We start from the raw sequence: 17,707 nt of genomic DNA, 5'->3' as shown, positions 1-17,707 counted from the left end.
AAAGACTTGGCCATTTTCATAATGGTGCTTTGAACATCATGCAACAAATTACCACAGGCCTCCCCAAAGGAGCACTAGAGCAGTAGGATACATGAAGAGGGTGTACCTTGGGGAAGTACACAAAAGCAACTTTCCATGATTGGGACAACAAAGCATATGCAGTCCTTGAAAGGATCCACTCTGATGTTTGTGGACCTTTCTCAACAACCTCCACTACTAGGCACAAGTATTTTGTCATATTTAATGTTGACTTCTCGTGGAAGTGTTGGATCTTCTTCATGCGTAAGAAGGATGAGACTTTCTCCAAGTTCTTAGAGTTGAAGGAACTATTGGAGAAAGAAATGAGAAAGAAGGTGAAGGCTCTTAAGAGAGATAATGGAGGTGAGAATGTGTCGAATGAGTTTAAAAATTTTCATGCAAAAGATGATATTTGACGGGAGTTGACAACAACCCACAACCCATAGCAGAATGGGGTGGATGAGAGGAAGAAACACAACGTTGTGGGAGCAACGAGGGCGATGTTGCATGACCAAATCCTACCTCTACACTTATGGGTTGAAGCGTGCAACATAGAGGTCTATTTGAAGAACATGAGTCCTTAATGGATTCTTGGCATGATCACACTAAAGGAGGATTTCTTGGGGAGGAAGATAAATGTGTTGCACTTCAGGATTTTTGGAGCCTTTGTTTACTACCATGTCTCCCAATAATCAAGGAAGAATCTATAGCCAACAACAAAATTGGGGGTATTTATGGGTTGCACAAAAACTCCCCACAACTAATATGTGTACTTGCCATCCATCGTAATGAAATTTGCGTGAAGGGGATTAAAATTTGATGAAGGCAAATATATGCAGTGCTCTCTTGAGAGGGAGCTTCGAATCCCACCGAAGGAGGATCTTTTAGCTCCAAGGGAGGAGCTTCAGGATGTTGTGGAGCAACTAAAATTTGAGGAGCAAAGAGTGGAGACAACCACTCAAGCATAACCATCCAGAGAAGGAAGGAAAAGAACCAGGGAAGATGAGAGACTTGCACAGGATGCGAGGGAGAATGTGGGTGGTCCTTCAAATCGACATAGATAGAGAAGGTAACCATATTGGTACCTTGGCTACATGGCTCTAATGACTAAGCTAATAGAGACTGAGCCATCTTATTTCGAGGAAGTAGTAGAGAAACTAGTATGGGTTGATGCAATGGTGGAGGAGTATGAATCCATTTTAAAGAATAGTGTTTGGGAAGTAGTCCCAAGACTAACAGACAAATCAGTTGTGGGTTCGAGATGGATATTCAAGGTGAAGCAAGCAACAAATGGAAGAATAGAAAAGTACAAGGCCCGATTTTTGGCCAAGGGCTACTCTCGGGTTGAGGGGATTGACTATGAGGAGACATTTGCTCATGTAGCAAGGTACTCATCCATTAGATCAATCCTTTCTCTATCTGCACAGATGGGGTGGAAGATCCACTAAATGGATATGAAAACAAGATTCCTCAATGGAGTTATTGAGGAGGAGGTGTATATTGAGCAACTAGAAGGCTTCGATACTTCGATCAAGATTCTCATGTGTGCAGACTCAAGCGAGCATTGTATGGTCTCAAGCAAGCACCCTATGCTTGGTACACTAAGATCGATAGCTTTCTCACCGGTTTTGGCTTCACAAAAAGCGAAGCAGATGCAAACCTCTATCATATTTTAGTAGAAGGTAAATTGTTGATTATTGTTTTATATGTTGATGACTTGATTTTGACTGGTGATGAGCAGCTAATCAGATCTTTCAAGGAGGACCTTGAAAGAGACTTTGATATGAAGTACATGGGCCTCATTCACTACTTCATCAAATTGGAAGTATGTCATGGTGGTAGGGAACTATTTGTCTCTCATGGTGATGGTGATACGACTTCCGAGTATCACGAACAAGATTGCAGAATTTTGGATCTTCTGGCCATGTCTGATTGAATTTGAATGGAAGACCTTTCGATGGCTTCCCCCCATCCATTATAAAATGATGCATGTGTCCCCATTATAGAATGATACGTGTGTGGTCGGACAATCTTGTTGGTGAAACCCATGAATGAACACAAGAAAAAAATTCTAAAGTATTTTCATGCAACATGAATCTATCTAGTTGTTTTCTAATTCACTATGACTCCACATGACCATTGCACCAAGTAGGAGAAAGAGACATAGGTTTGACATCCACCAAGTGATTTTCATTGAAAATATCCTGAAAATAAGTCCCCATTGGATCTAAATGACATTTTGAGCCCCCACATTCTTCTCCAAATATAACAATATTATAATGATCTGCCACGATCAACGAACCAACTTTCAAAATTCCACATTCATCCATCCTATTTTTAGAAATCACGTTTATTTCATATGGAACATATATATTGAGAATATGGATACAACAAGGGTATCCGGGCACACATCGCCTGCCAAAAAAAATTGTAAACCTTTAAATTTACACAAACATAATCCCATAAAGCAACCAACATGTTGGATAAACTATATTAAAAAATTAATAGCGGATAAGCACTATCTAAGGCATATAGACAAAAAGTAATGTTTAACACATACCGTAAAAGCCATCCATTCTTGTATAAATATAATCTCCAACCTCATAGAATAAATAAGATGGCGTAGGGATAATTTCTTGGAGGCATCCCCTAGCCCCTACATATTTAGGGAAATAATATTAATGGAGGCATGCACAAGGTCTTTAAGGGCTCGTGAAGAAACAAAATCAGCAATGGGAATATTGCATAAATCCTTATCTCCACTGAAAATTAAGGATTTAGAACTCAAAATGTTTATTTTCTTGTGATGGTTTCCTTTCCCTTCTGTGGATGATAACTTATTATGCACCACACTTTTAGTAGCATGAACTTGTTTTGAAATATTCAAATGATGTAGGTGTATTTGGCCCATATGATGTCACAACCCATGCCCAAAATATCATCTCAAAAATAAGATCTTGGAATTTTGTACTTCCCTTTTCTGGCTATCATAGATGCATTTGCTCTTTATTTTTGAATTATTTAGTATGGGTTGTTGGATTTAAGTTGCTATATTTTTTTAATAACAAATTATATTTTAAAAATTATTTGTATGCTTTTATAAATTATTATTATATTTAAATATTTGTTTTTATAAAATGCAAAAAGAAAAATTATTTATGAAATGTTCGAATTTATTTTAAAATAAAATAAATTCATAAAATAATAAATTTGAGTGAGAGACTTGATTGGAATTTAAAATCAATTCTATAAAATGTAGGATTATAATAGTTTTTTTTAATATATTTATTTTGACATTTTAAAAACTAAATGACCTCATAATCAATCATTTGACCACAAATAATTCAGGTTAGGCATTAACACGTAAATGAAGTAACAAAAGCTCATAATCAATCATTTGACCACGAATAATTCAGGTTAGGCATTAACGCGTAAATGAAGTAACAAAAACTCGACCGCGCATGATTGAGGTTAGGTATTAACACATACATTTATTAACAAAAACTCATTTCTGGATCAAGGTAGTGAGCGCTTTAATGTGTGTGGAATTTTGGTAGGGTAGGCGCGTGTTTTTTAAACGTAACGTGCTTGAAATGACACGATAAAGAGTTGGACAGGTTTAACAAGTTTAACAACATAAATCTATTTATTTGCACATATTTTTTTTATTTTTTTTAGTTTAATGATATAATTTTTTTTGGGGTAAGATTATAGTTTTTTATTATTTAAAATATGTTCTTAATGTATAGATATCTTAATAAATTTATAGGCATTCAGATAGTGTAAACTACACAATTCAAGTTTGTAATATCTACAAATTCTTATGGGATTTCAAATCAAATTAATCAAAAAATTCATCACTCAAACAAATAAAAAGGGAAAAAATCAGGTAAAATAGTTAAACTATACTCAGAATTCAAAGTAATTTTAAATTGAAATAGAAAATTTTAATGGCAAATTTAAAAGTTATGATTAAGAAAGACATTAAAGTACAATATAATCTTGTGTTTTATACCATATGTATATGTTATCTTATTTAAATATATAATTATTTACTTATAAACATATATTTTTAATTACACCTATAAATATGTTTATTTTGGAATAGGTAATCTAGAATGTAGTTTAATTATCAACTATTATTAGTTGGAAGGTAGAGATTTAACATCCATGAAATATTCTACAAAATTTATAGTAATATACACAAATCAAAGGTTGAAAGTTTTTTTTCTTGTTTGCTAGTGACTTGAATAATCAACCTAGGGGCATCTAAGTTGTCTAGTGCCTTAATAGAACACCCTCCCACTGTGTATTCTATGCAAAGGTTGAAACTTATCTTCAAAGTAGTTTCCTTTTTAATTAAATTGATTAATTAAAAAAAAAAAATCCTGTGAATTGATTTATGGTTTTTTGAGATAGAGGTATTGATAAATCATGGTATTGGTCCATGGTATTGTTAGAAATGTTATTTACAAATTAAGAATCTCCATGGTTAAGAATCTTGTTCTATGTTTATACATATGTTTAACTTATACATTATTTTTTTTTTATAATTAATAATAATAATTTAAAATAAAGTTACAATTTAGGTGGTTTTGTTTTTGTTTTTGTTATTTTGTTTTTTTTTTGTTTTTTTGTTTTGTTTTTTTCATGGAGTAAGTGTTTTGATGCTTATTAGTCCCTACCATGGCAGGACTATAGAAATAGACTTGCAATAGACTTTCATGTTGACCACTATTAGTTTAGCATTGACCAATTCAAGTCATATTCTTTAACTTTGAAAAATTGATTATTGAAAAAAATTGTTATTCTTCACAATTAAAATCCTTGAAAATAGATCATAGTCACATAAATAACCTATTTACCACCAGTTACAGCCCACCATAATTTAAACAAGTATTTTCATAGAAAATGAATAGAAATAAATATACCTATCAGAGTTACTACCTACCATTATTTATGTTTTATTCAATGCTTTAACATGTAGGAATAAAAGTTTAAATGTGTTAACTTAGTAGTGGTTATTACCCACCAAAATTTATGCAAGGTTAGATCTCTTAGTAGGCAATTAACTTTTCTACTTCATATATCAATTTGCATTTTTTCTGAAAGCATAACACCCACTTAAGTGACATAGCACCCACTTAGTAGGCAATTAAATTTTCTACTTCATATATTATTAGGCAATTAACTTGTCTACTTCATATATCAATTTGCAATTTTTTTGAAAGCATAACACCCACTTAAGTGGCATAGCACCCACTTAAGTGGCAAGGACTAAATTGCCCTGCAGCACTTGTTATAGATTGATGCCTATCAAAATACAAACTCCCGTTATAATTTCATTATTAATTAATTTATTAAATTAAATATAATTATATTTTGAAATTAAAATTTGTTATATCTACCCCAACAATAAATATAATAATATTATTATTTTAATAAAAATAATTAAATTTTCTATAAATTTGACTATCCAAAAGCATTAAGCTATATCATATATATTTTAAATTTTACCTAAAAATTTATTTTAATTTAAAATTCATTTAATTGAATTTTAAGTAATCGAGGTAATATTCAGATTAAAAGTAAAGATTATTTAAAATAATATAACCGTATTATATAATGTCAACCAAGTTTATATATTATTTAAAATCACATAATTTTGTTGATGTAATGTCAATCATGACATTATACTATATTAGTTTTTTTCAAAATACTGTATATTAGTTGTATAATATTGATTAAGAGTTCATTTTATTCACATAAAAAGAAACATGTCAATGTCTGAGAATAAAATGAAAAAGACAAACAATAAATTAGTAATAAAAAAATTTGCATCTACACCACATAAATCATGACAAAGTTATCTTGAAAACCCATTTATTACTCTTGTACAAAAGGAACCTCGAATACATACTACAATATTTATAATTTCTCTTTTACAATCTTTTCTTACATGCTTCTCAATGCCATACTATTACAATCTCTCAATTTCTCACAATTTTTACCCATCAATTTGCTTTCTAGCAAGAATGGTTCACACCTTCTTCTTTTTCTCGCAATTCTTATGTTTATCTAACTATCTTTATTTTTTGTGTGTTATCCAAATAACTAAAATCCTTTTCCAAGAGAGTTCTTGACTTCTTCCTTCATAGATCTTCTACAAAAACAGATAAACATGATTTTTCTCAACTTTCTCCTATAATGGAAACACTTCAACTAATTTCCCAAGTAATTCCTTTACTGAAATCATTTTGACCAACAATGCATCCATTATAACTCACTTTAATACATATAATTATATAGATCAAGATGTTCAAATAAAATAAATGTACTAAACCATAACATAAATGTAACAAACCATAACGAAAAAACAAAAAAAATTAACCTAATAAATATATTTCATAGCAATTTTTCCATCATTATTAAAATCATACATAGTAATAAATTTTCCATATTATTAAAATCATAAAAAAAATAAAATACTAAATCAATATAATAATAAAAAAATCTCACACTACATTCTAACGCACACTTTTAAATGACCATAATCCTAAAACACAATATATACAACAATGAGAAACTAACCCACATGGCCAAGATGGCTGTTATAACACAGTTTACAACCATAAGAAACCAAAAATATGGACTTTGAAATTTCTATATATTTAAATTTTAAACCATTTGGTCATGATAATTGAGTTCTAATCTATAAAACTACTACATATATAAATTTTAAATTATTTAATCATGACAATTGAGTTTTAATTAACTTAGAATTTTAAATTATTTAATCATAATAATTGGGTTCTAATCATAGTTACCAAGTTCGGCCGTATCAGCCCAAAAAATTCGCAAATTCGTCAGTACGATTCGGTTCGCTTTTTTTTTTTTTTTTAACCGAAACGGATATTTTAATTAAGAGTGGCCTAAGCCATATCAAGTTTTACATTTTCTGTTTCTAACAGAATGATTTCTGCTTTTACTAGATCGACTTGCCCTTTTAAGGGATGGCTGCCATGCTCGGTTCTCCTGCATTTATACTTATCATGTTCTTTTCTAGATTGCATCCAATATTTGCCAGACTGTCTGCTTCTGAGTTTAATTCTCTGAGGATATGAAAAATTTGAACTGAAGAGAAGTCCTTCAAGAGTCTGTTCACTCTTATAATCTGTTTGTTCAGAACTGGATCCTTAAGCCCTTTCATTTTTAGAAGAGCTTTTATCAGCAATTCTGAGTCTCCAAACACTAAGATTTCCCTTGGGTTTTCTTTTCTGGCCAGCTGGCCAGCTTTTAGAAGACTAAGAGCTTCAGCCTGGTTGTTGGTTTTGATTCCGAGTCCCCAGCTGAATTCCTCTTTTCTTCCATTCGGGAGATAAATGACCCCCCCTGCTCCTGACCTGCCTGGATTACCTTTCGAGGCTCCGTCAAAAAAGATTGTGCATTTTCCTTGAGATTTCCACCACTTCTGAAAGCTTTCCAAATTGTCTCGAATCTGCCAGTTTTCCTTATGCTTTGGTCGAATGATTGATGAAAGACTCGCTGTAGAAGTGAAGTCACCCAACCATGCTCTCTCTTCATCTCTTAGGGAATTTTCTCTGACATTGGATTGTCTTAGAGTTTCTATAAGAAGTTTCTTGGCCTTTTCTGCGACATTTCCAGCTGGCGTTTCTTTTTGATTAAAAACAGTTTCGTTCCGGGAGAGCCACAACTTCCAGCACACATATTTTGGAGCTGCTATCCACACCTTGTACCAAAGGGATTTGGCTGCGATGCTGTAGGGATACCTATCTTTCCAAGATAAAAACATGTCTGATATCGAACATTGCTCTGGGGGTCTTACATTCAGTCCAGCCAAGAAGCTAGTCCAGGCCTTCTGTGCGTACTCACATTCAATAAAAATATGCGCTGAGGTCTCCAAGGCTTTTTTACAAAACACGCAGCGATGTGGACCAGCTATATTCCTTCTACATAGATTGTCTCCAGTTAGGATTTTGTTATGAAACAAAGTCCAGAAGAAGAAATTGATCTTCGGAATGCTGAAGCTTTCCCAGATCTGCTTCCACACTGCTTCCGGATGCAAAGAGTCCTTTTTGCTTTGCATCTGTATGTACCCTTGTTTGGCTGTGTATACCCCTGTTGGTCCCCAACCCCATGAATCTTCCTCGTCCTTATGCACTGGAGTAAAGTCTGTGATTTCTTCTATGAAATAATTTAACTGATTTTTTAAGTGCGCTGGTGTGTTGGGCAAAGTCCAGCACTGCCAATTGCCTTCATTATCCCACTCTGCAATGTCCTCGATTTTCCTGACTCCTTTTGATCTCAACCAAACTCTTATATCTGCGATTTCATTCATGTCCGAGAGTGGTGGATGGCCCATGATTCGGTCTCTCCACAGCAATGTTTTTTTGCCATTCCCTGGAATTTTGTACAAATGTGTTCTGAAAAAATCTATCCCTTTACAACAAAGCCTCCAAGCCTGTGTTCCTTTAGGAGAAGACGCTGGATTGAAGGAGATAATCGACCGATTTCTGAGATATTTGAGATTTAAGAGCTGGCTGATTGGGTGTCTGGGCTCAGTTATTAGCTGCCACAGAAGTTTACAACCCAGGGCTAGATTTGCTTGTTGGGGGTCTCTAATTTGAAGTCCTCCCTCAGCAATTGGTCGCTTCACCATTTCCCAATTAACTAAATGGAAACGGCTACTGTTCCCCTTTCCACCATTCCACAAAAAGTTCCGCATTAAACTGGAGATCTGATCTGCGATTTGCCTTGGAGCCAACAGCAAGGAGGCTTGGAAAGTAGGCAGAGCTGAAAGTACAGAGCGGATGAGAGTGAGCTTGCCTCCTGTGGTTAGCCAGACTCCGCCCCATGCTGCTATCTTCTTATTGAACTTGGAGATCACCTCCTCCCACATATTATTACGATTGGACCCCATCGTCAGCGGAAGACCGAGATACTTTATTTTATCCCACTCTGCATAACCTTTGAACCCGAGTCCACTGGCTATCCTTTCAATTGTTTGTTGATCGGTATTCCATCCGTAAACTGCGCTTTTCCGCTCACTAATTAGAGCTCCCGTAACACTACAATACTTTTGGAGGATTGTCTTGAAGGAATTAGCGATTCTCATGGATGCGCCCCCGAGCAGGAGTGAATCATCGGCAAAGAGCGCATGATTCACTGGGGCGACGCCTTGCACGATTCTAATCCCAGGAATGGTGCCCCTTTGTTGCTCATGTGTCAACTTTCTGCTTAGTGAGTCCGCCATCAAAATATAGAGGAAGGGAGACAATGGGCAGCCTTGCCTCAGTCCCCTGGTGGCTGAAAAAAACTCTGTTGGTCTCCCATTGACCATTGGAGCGATCCAGATATTTTCGATGCAGGCTTTGATAAGGTTTATGAATTCCTGTCTGAACCCAAAGGCTGCAAGAACCCTGAGCAAGAAAGAACGATTAACACGATCAAAAGCATTACTCATATCTAGTTTGATAATCATACCTTGTTCTTTCCGTGTGTGGCTGGAATGAAGAGCCTCTTGGATTTGAATGACATTATCTAAGATTTGTCTGCCTTTAACAAATCCTCCTTGAGCTGGAGAGATGAGTTTTTGAAGAAGTGGCTTGATTCTGTTTGCCAGCAGTTTGGCCACGATCTTGTATGATGAATTACACAGAGAAATCGGCCTGTATCTGTCGAAGGATTTTGGATTTGTTTCCTTAGGGATTAAAGCTAGAAATGTGGATTTTATTCCACCTCCCATTTTTGCTTTCCTCATGACTCCTCTTATCATTCTGAAGAGATCAATTTTGATAATCTCCCAACAAATTCTGTAAAAGTGTATTGTGAAACCGTCGGGGCCTGGGGCTTTATCTGGTTCCATGGACCATACAATACTGGTTATTTCTTCTTCCGTTACTGGGCTCATCAGAGAGACATTATCTTCCTCACTGACTAGATTTGGGATGGTTGTGAGGAACTCTGCTTCATCCTCCTCATTCCCATTTCTTTCTGCTCTAAGAAGGTTTTGGAAATGATTTACAGCTGCTTCTTTGATTTGAGTGAAACCTTTATATATCTGTCCACTAGAGCTGGTAATTTCTGTTATGTGATTGCGTGAGAGTCGGGCCCTGCACTGTCTATGAAAATAAGAGGTATTTCTGTCCCCGGATTTGAGCCACAGACTTCGAGATTTTAAACGCCAATATTCCTCTTCATTTCTGAAAGAACAGTATACCATCCTTTGAGCAGTTTTTTCATTGGCTAAATCTGTGGAAGAGGGTTCTTTCTCCTCCATTTCCAGTTGTATTCCTTCCAAATGAATTACTGCCTCCTTCCTCTGCCTATTGGGAGATTGCATGGATTTCTTTATCCAATCTTTAAGTTCTTTTTTGGTATTTTTCATTTTTTGCTCCCACACATAACTAGGGGAACCGAGAACTTCTATCCTCCATGCTGCTTGAACTATTTCTAAAAACCCATCTTTGCCTGCCCAAAGAGGGTTGAAACGAAATGGAAGGGGGCCTAAATCCTCTTCCTCTTTTAGACATAAGAGGATAGGTTTATGATCCGATGTTAGCTTTGGAAGAATCTTGGTAAAAACTATTCTGTTGTCCATCATTAAAGAGCTGCTTATAAGAAACCTATCCAATCTGGCTGAGATATGATTTTCACCGGTTCGATTGTTTGACCAGGTATATTTGCCTTTCACTGGTTTGAAGTCTACCAGATCCCACTGCAGAATCAAATTGCCCACTGTATTGATGAAAGGATCTCTAGACAGTATCCCTCCTTTTTTTTCTTTGGGATCTAGAGTTATATTCAGATCTCCACCTATGACTAAATTTGTGGGACTGATTTGCGCTATATATTCTATAAGTGACCTCCAGCACTCTCTCTTTTCTTCATAATGCACAGGAACATACAGGTTAAACAAAGCGAGGGTAAGATTACTTACGGTGTGACGCAGCTCTGTAAAAATCCAATGTTGAGTCTCTAGGAATCGTTCTAGTGAGAAGTCTTTTGTCCATAAAGTGCCTAATCCTCCAGCTGTGCCCCTTGCACTAACAGCCTTTCCTGAATCAAATTTCCTGAATCAAATTTCCATTTCTTAGCACTGGTGTTTAGAAGGGTTTCCCCTTCTACTTTGGTCTCTTGGAGCATAAGGATGTCCGCGGTCTCCATCTTCAATAAGTCTTTGATAGCCTCTGCCTTGTTGGGATTACCCAGACCCCTACAGTTCCAAGAGATCAACTGCATCATTTACCACTTGAAGGGGTTGGCCCTCCTCCTTTGGAGGCCCTAGGCCTGATATTCCTCCCTAGTGTCATTTCGATGGTAGCTTGACTGCCGAGGGTTTTTTGTCTTTCTGACTCCTCTTCTCTAGTTTCCTTGTTTGATCTTCGTCCTGCCCTTTTTGTTGATCTTTCTAGTGTTTCATCATCCGATGATCCCATATTCTCCATTGTTTTCTTCTTTTTTTTGATTATATCTGCGTATGATGGAGATGAAATGTTGCTTGGGAAGGAGATTGGGGTGTTACCTGGTTCTAGAGTTTCGATATTCTCCTGCTGTGGTGGTTCTTCTTCCCCTGCTTCTGGAGGATCCGAAGGAGGCGTGAGGATTTCAAAGGGGTTTTTATCCCCCTCTTTGCCTTTTGCTTCACTGCTTCCAGCGTTTTGGTTGCTTGTGCTTCCCTTTTCTACTGTGTTCTCTGTCCCTTTAGCCTTGTTTTTGTTGCTCTGCCTGTTGAATGTTGTCTTCTTTGCCTGTTTCCATTGTTCTTCTTTTTCCTTCTCTGTTGTCTCGTCGCTTCTTTTTTTGCAGTATCTAGCAAAATGCCCATACTCGTGACAGAAACGACACTTGAAGGGCAACTGTTCATAATCAAGCTCTTGTATGTGTGTCCAGTTTGCCACCGATAGCTGAATCGCTTCGGGTAATCCTGTTTCCAAATCGACCTCCACGCAGATCCGGGCACAGGAATACTGGTCCTTCCTTGGGGCTTGGTCAATGTATTTTCCAAGAGCATTTCCGATGGACTGGAGTGAGCTTTGATTCCAGCAATGCAGGGGAAGATGCGGGAGGCGCACCCAAACAGGAACCGCCTTGGGCACATCTTGTGCTGGGTCAAAATCTGTAGACCATTTGTTCAGGTATAGTCCTTGGGGCCCCATGAAGTATGGCCCATTTCTGAAAATCAGGCCTCTGTCCTCTGAACTTTCAAACAGGAAAACAAAGAATCCTTTGCCTACAAAATAGATCTTGATTCCTTCATTTACCAGAGGTAGCCAGTTCCTTTTGACCCATTCTTCAACAGCTCTAGGGGATGGCCACAAACCCGTGAACTGGCCGATCAGACCTTTTTTTGCTAGATTCAGTGCAGATCTGCAGATTTCCGCCTCTGGAAGGGCCACCTTGGGAATACTGTCCAGTTTTTTGACAAATTTCTGCTGCGGGCCTGAGGCCTGACGTTTTCCTGATGCATTTACCAGAGCCTTGAAGGCTTCGATCTCTGGAGGGAAGGGGGGAGGGGCCGCAGGGCCGCCTCCGGGCTCCATGAGGGAGGGCGCTTGCAGGGACGCTCAGAAGGGATGCAGCGCGGCTCGCGGGATCGCTCGGTTATCGAAAAAAGCACCGATTCGGTTCGCTTTTTAATACGGTACAGAGTTTTTAGTTTATGGATTAAATTTATGTTAACAATGGTGAAAGTTTGCAGGTTCTTATTATCTTCCAACATGTTGTCGTTGTGGTTATTAGCAAAGACGCTGAGAAGAGGTTCGCGTTTTAATACGGTACGGAGTTTTTAGTTTATGGATTAAATTTATGTTAACAATGGTCAAAGTTTGCAGGTTCTTATTATCTTCCAACCTGTTGTCGTTGTGGTTATTAGCAAAGACGCTGAGAAGAGGGCACGGCCCTTTCTAGGTTGAAAAATAATAATTTTTATATTAAATAATGTGATAGAAATTTTTAGTATTAAAAAGTTAAAAGAGAAGGGTAAGTTATATATTTAAAAAATTTTAAAATGGTTTTTCTCATTCTTATTTAGATGATAGTTATTAGTAAATTGGATAATAGTGGTTCATTGCAATTATTGGTATGGAATTCAAATTCAATTTAAAGGGTTCATTTTTTGTGATTACTATAAAGATTAATTTATACACATTTATTATTGAATAAATTTGGATTTGAAGAAGAAAGAGATTGAGATATAAGTTTCTGGATCTGTGTTGATAACTTGAAACTTAATTTTAATATTCAATATCTAATTTTTTATATTAAATATCAGGTTTGAATTTTTGTTACTTATATTATTATATTTGACTTATACGTTTTCCAAATTTGCAATACTAATAAATTTTGTTTGATGCATTTTTCTTTCATTATTGGGTAATTTTAAATATTCATAAAAGATTAATATTGGAAATAAGTACCACATTATTCAACGTATCAAGTGAGGAAAGATTCATTTCATTTTTTTTTTTTTTTTTGAAAAAAATAAAAAATTATTAGTCTTTATAAGATGTATATTGTCGAATTTTTCTCGTATTGAATTTTACATTGCCAAATTTTTCGAATTTGGTAACTATGGTTCTAATTAATTTAGAATTTTAAACTATTTAGTCATGATAATTGAATTCTAATTCATGAAATTTCATCATGATAATTGAGTTATAATTCACTTAATTTTTAAAAGACTCAAACATTTATTTCATTAATCTTCAAATATATGAAACATTTATTTTATTAATCTTGCTTTTACATAGTTATGGATTGTGTGTCCAACTCTAAGATGCAAAGTCAAACCAAAGTTCAATATTAATCATTAAGTATAATGTTGGTTGAAAATATAATTTTGTTAATTAAATGTAGTTTAAAAATTAGGAAAAAAAATATTGTTATAAGCAATTAAAGTTTAATTTTTATTTATGATAAATAGATATATTTTTGGAAAAAACAAAACATATCTATTCTTTAGCCGTAACAATTATGTTTCTTTGTCTTGAAAGTTATGGAAATTCTGGTCATATTTTACAAAAATCTGGCAGAGACTTTTGTAAATCCAAGTAAAAGCTGTCTAAATTCATAATTTTAAGTACCCTAGATGTTTTTGATAGTGCTGAATCCATTTGCACCATCAAAAACACGATTTGAACAGTGCCTCTACAAGATTTTTTGAATTTGTTTTCCCGGATTCCAGCCACTTTTAACCGTCAGAGCAATTCCTCGACATCTACCAACTCCTATTCTTTATATAAAATATACTGATTATATATATATATATATATATATATATATATATATATATATATATATAAATAATAAATTATATCTAAATTTTTTATCATATAAAATTTATTTTAAAAATAAAATTAAATATTTAAAATTATATCAAATTAAATTATAGTAAATTAGATAAATTTATAAACTACAAAATTTAATTTCTCATATTAACTATTATTAATTTAGCAGTGATCGTATACAATTTTCCCAAAAACAATTTACAGAAATTAAGCTTCCGTACAACACTGGTTTAATATATCCTTGAGAAATGTATATGGTAACCTAACTTATTATACACCACATTTGCATGTATATGGTAACTTCACTTATTAAAGATCCACATGACGCAGATACATTCTGTCCATATGATGCGCAGAATTTGGTCTTAAAATGGGGATCTTACAATTTCAAGGTACCTTCCCTTCTCTTGACTTCCGACCACAATGGTAATCTTTGATATATTTGAATCCTTCCCTTCGCTCTTTATTTTTGAATTTTTTGTTTCGGTTGTTGGAACTAAGTTGGTATATTATTTTTAACGATTACATTTTAAAAGTTAAAGATGTTTTTACAATTTATTATTATATTTAAATGTTTTATTTTTATTTTTTAATAAATGTAAAAAAATATTTATATGGAAAAAAAGTTATTTATGAAATGTTGAATTTTATATTAAAACAAAATTAATTTATTAAAGAATAAATTTGAGTTAGACAGTTTATTAGAATTTAATATCAATTCTATAAAATTTGTAGGAATATAATATATATATATATATATATATATATATATATATATATATATAGATATTTTGACTTTTTTAAAGTAAATTACCTAAAAACTTCATAATCAGTCGAATTTAATATCAATTCTATAAAATTTGTAGGAATATTATATATATATATATATATATATATATATATATATATATAGATATTTTGACTTTTTTAAAGTAAATTACCTAAAAACTTCATAATCAATCATTTGACGACGAATGATTCAAGTTAAGCATTAACACATAAATAAAAAAATAAACAAAATCTCAGAATCAGTCATTGACCGCGCATAATGGAGGTTAGGTGTTAAGACATCCATGTGTTAACAAAAACTCATTTCTGGATCAAGATAGTGAGCGCTCTACTATGTCTTGAATTTTGGGAGGGTAGGTGCATGTTTTATAAACATAACGTGATTGCAATGGCACGATAAGGAGTTAGACAGGTTTCACAACATAAATTTGATTTATTTGCGCGTATTATCTCAAATCCACGCGGTGGTTTACTTTTCTATATTGCCTCGCGTGATCAACGACGCCAAGTTAGTGGGCTCTGCTACCACTATAAAGCTTAATTTCACTTCCCTCATCTTTGCAGTGTCCACACCAAAAAATAGTCACAATTCTCATCTTTGCAAATTCTGCATCGACATTCCTTGAACACAGATCCACGGACAAATCGAGTGAACTAGGGAGGAAGCCAATACCCAAAAAGCTTCGAATTATTCTGTATCATGGGTGCCAAGTGTAGTTCTAGTTGCTTCGGCTCTGCCATGGAAGCCGAGGCGAGCGATGTGGGATGTAAGTCGGAATCTTTGTTGCGGAGGTTCAAAAGGCGCATAAAACAGAAAAGCGAAAAGCACTCTTCCAAGCCAGTGGCTTTCTCAAATTACGGTGTCGAGATATCTCCTACTTGCCTTATCAGTAGGAAATCAAATGCTTTGGTAAGTATTGTGTCGATTTCTCGAGACGGAGAATTCGTTCCGATAATTCTGTCACCAGTTGGGAAAGCAATATCCAATGAGAGGCAGCCCACTAAGGAGAAGACGCAATTGAGATTCGACGCAGCAGAGATTAAGGTCAAGTCACAGGATCCCAACATTTCAGTGAAGTCACGTAAACTCGAAGTTTGTACTGAAAAACAAGACGAGGCTGCCGTGAAAAGGCCCGATCACCGGTCGTGGATTCGAGTCCTCAAGGCCTTTAGGTTCCCAAAGGTAAACCTTGTATTTTTAGCACATATCAGCGGTTACTAGTATCGGATTTATTTAACTGGGAGTAATGTGTGGCTGACATTGTCCCGCTGCTATTTTTGGTTGCCAGGAAGTTGCTTTTCACCGAAATGGACCGAAGGTTTCACGAGACCCTATCCACAGAACTCATACAAAAGATACCAAAACGCCAGTAATCGAGCAGACCAAAGGGCAAGATCAGATCTTGCAGAAAAAGGAAGTAGCAGACTCGATTCCGGGACCAATCGAGCACTTATCTAAGTCCAGGGGCACCTCCGTTGCAGTGGATTCTAAGAGCAGTAAACTGTCGAAATTTCTTAATTTTCACAGGAAAGTGAGTTCTCATGCCACCAAACGTCAGGGGATCAAATCCACTACCCTCTCACAGCTTCTGCGCGGAGGCATGAATAGAACTACAGGAAATTTCCAGCCGAAGAAGATTAATATATCGGTAGAAAGAAAGGGAACCATTGCACTGGACGCCACGAGAGAGAGTGTAGGATACAGTATGCTTATAAATTTATGGATTTTGATTATAATTATGACATGCTTGGTAGTGTTCTCAAACAAGCTCTTGGCCGTTCTCTGTACTTCCATATGGTGGTATTTTCTCCCCATCCTGCAGCGGGGGGACGCGTTAACAGAGGCAGATTAGACCTCTCATGTTAAAACACATGAGAGAGAAAATGCTATGTATAAACAAATTTAATGTGAATGGAAAATTTAGTGTTAAGCATATATAATTTTTATAGTTTAAATTTATAATGATTATTATGATCATCTATTAACACCAATATAATTTATTGGTTAAATTTATAAAACTGTTTTAAATTTTAATATTCTTTTTATAATTAATATATTAATCAAATTTATGTTTTTGGTTAGTTTACTTGTTCGAATTCTGGTTGTTAAATACTTTGCTAATTGGGAAGTCAAGGGTCAAGTTTCTTTGAAGTTTTTGGAGTTGGGTCTTTTTTTTAGCCTAGATTTTCCATAGATCTCTTTAGATTAATCTATTTAGATTTATCCTAGTGATGATTGTCTCACTAATGATTTGACAACAAAGTTATGATAGATTTTCCCCACACACACACACACACACACACACATATATATATATATATATATATATAGATATATATATTTGATATCTTAAAAAATCTATAGGCATTTAGGTAGTATAAACTATCACAACTCAATCTTGTAATACCCACAAACTCTTATTGGATTTCAAGCAGGATATATATATATATATATATATATAAACTAGACATAAAATTTAAAGTAATTTTAAATTGAAAAAAAAAATTAATGTCAAATTTAAAAGTTATGATTAAGTAAGACATTAAATTATAAGATAGTATCATGTTTTATACAATATTTTTTAAAGGAA

General features: G+C 34.7%; 2 protein-coding genes across 2 annotated transcripts; one reads left to right on the top strand and one right to left on the bottom strand.

Annotated features, from left to right (window-relative positions):
- Positions 1-7,024: 7,024 nt before the first annotated feature.
- LOC149232715 (uncharacterized) lies at positions 7,025-12,581 on the bottom strand. Its single transcript, XM_089381985.1, has 3 exons — positions 11,288-12,581; positions 10,979-11,097; positions 7,025-10,756 (listed from the first exon to the last, which is right to left on the bottom strand). The coding sequence occupies exons 1-3, from the start codon at positions 12,579-12,581 to the stop codon at positions 7,025-7,027; spliced, it is 5,145 nt and encodes a 1,714-aa protein (XP_089238111.1).
- Positions 12,582-15,816: 3,235 nt separating this feature from the next.
- On the top strand, positions 15,817-16,969 carry LOC149232714 (uncharacterized). Its single transcript, XM_089381984.1, has 2 exons — positions 15,817-16,299; positions 16,406-16,969. Exons 1-2 carry the CDS (start codon positions 15,817-15,819, stop codon positions 16,967-16,969), a joined length of 1,047 nt encoding a protein of 348 aa, XP_089238110.1.
- The last annotated feature ends 738 nt before the right edge of the window (positions 16,970-17,707 follow it).

The sequence above is a fragment of the Pinus tabuliformis genome, chromosome J (assembly GCF_031772625.1).
Source record: "Pinus tabuliformis cultivar Carrire ecotype Pingquan chromosome J, CPIR1, whole genome shotgun sequence".
Taxonomy (NCBI): Eukaryota; Viridiplantae; Streptophyta; class Pinopsida; order Pinales; family Pinaceae; genus Pinus; species Pinus tabuliformis.
Note: the sequence above shows the minus strand (reverse complement) of the source record. Positions and strands in the feature narration are given on the sequence as shown.

Bases quoted from the DNA above. Each gene is read 5' to 3' on its own strand.
- LOC149232715 (XM_089381985.1), bottom strand. From the start codon at position 12,581: ATGGAGCCCGGAGGCGGCCCTGCGGCCCCTCCCCCCTTCCCTCCAGAG. The intron at 11,098-11,287 runs GTAAATGATGCA...AATTTGATTCAG, and splicing joins AGGGCCAACCCCTTCAAGTG to GAAAGGCTGTTAGTGCAAGG. The intron at 10,757-10,978 runs GTAAGTAATCTT...TTGATTCTGCAG, and splicing joins TTACAGAGCTGCGTCACACC to TGGGATCTGGTAGACTTCAA.
- LOC149232714 (XM_089381984.1), top strand. From the start codon at position 15,817: ATGGGTGCCAAGTGTAGTTCTAGTTGCTTCGGCTCTGCCATGGAAGCC. The intron at 16,300-16,405 runs GTAAACCTTGTA...TTTGGTTGCCAG, and splicing joins AGGCCTTTAGGTTCCCAAAG to GAAGTTGCTTTTCACCGAAA.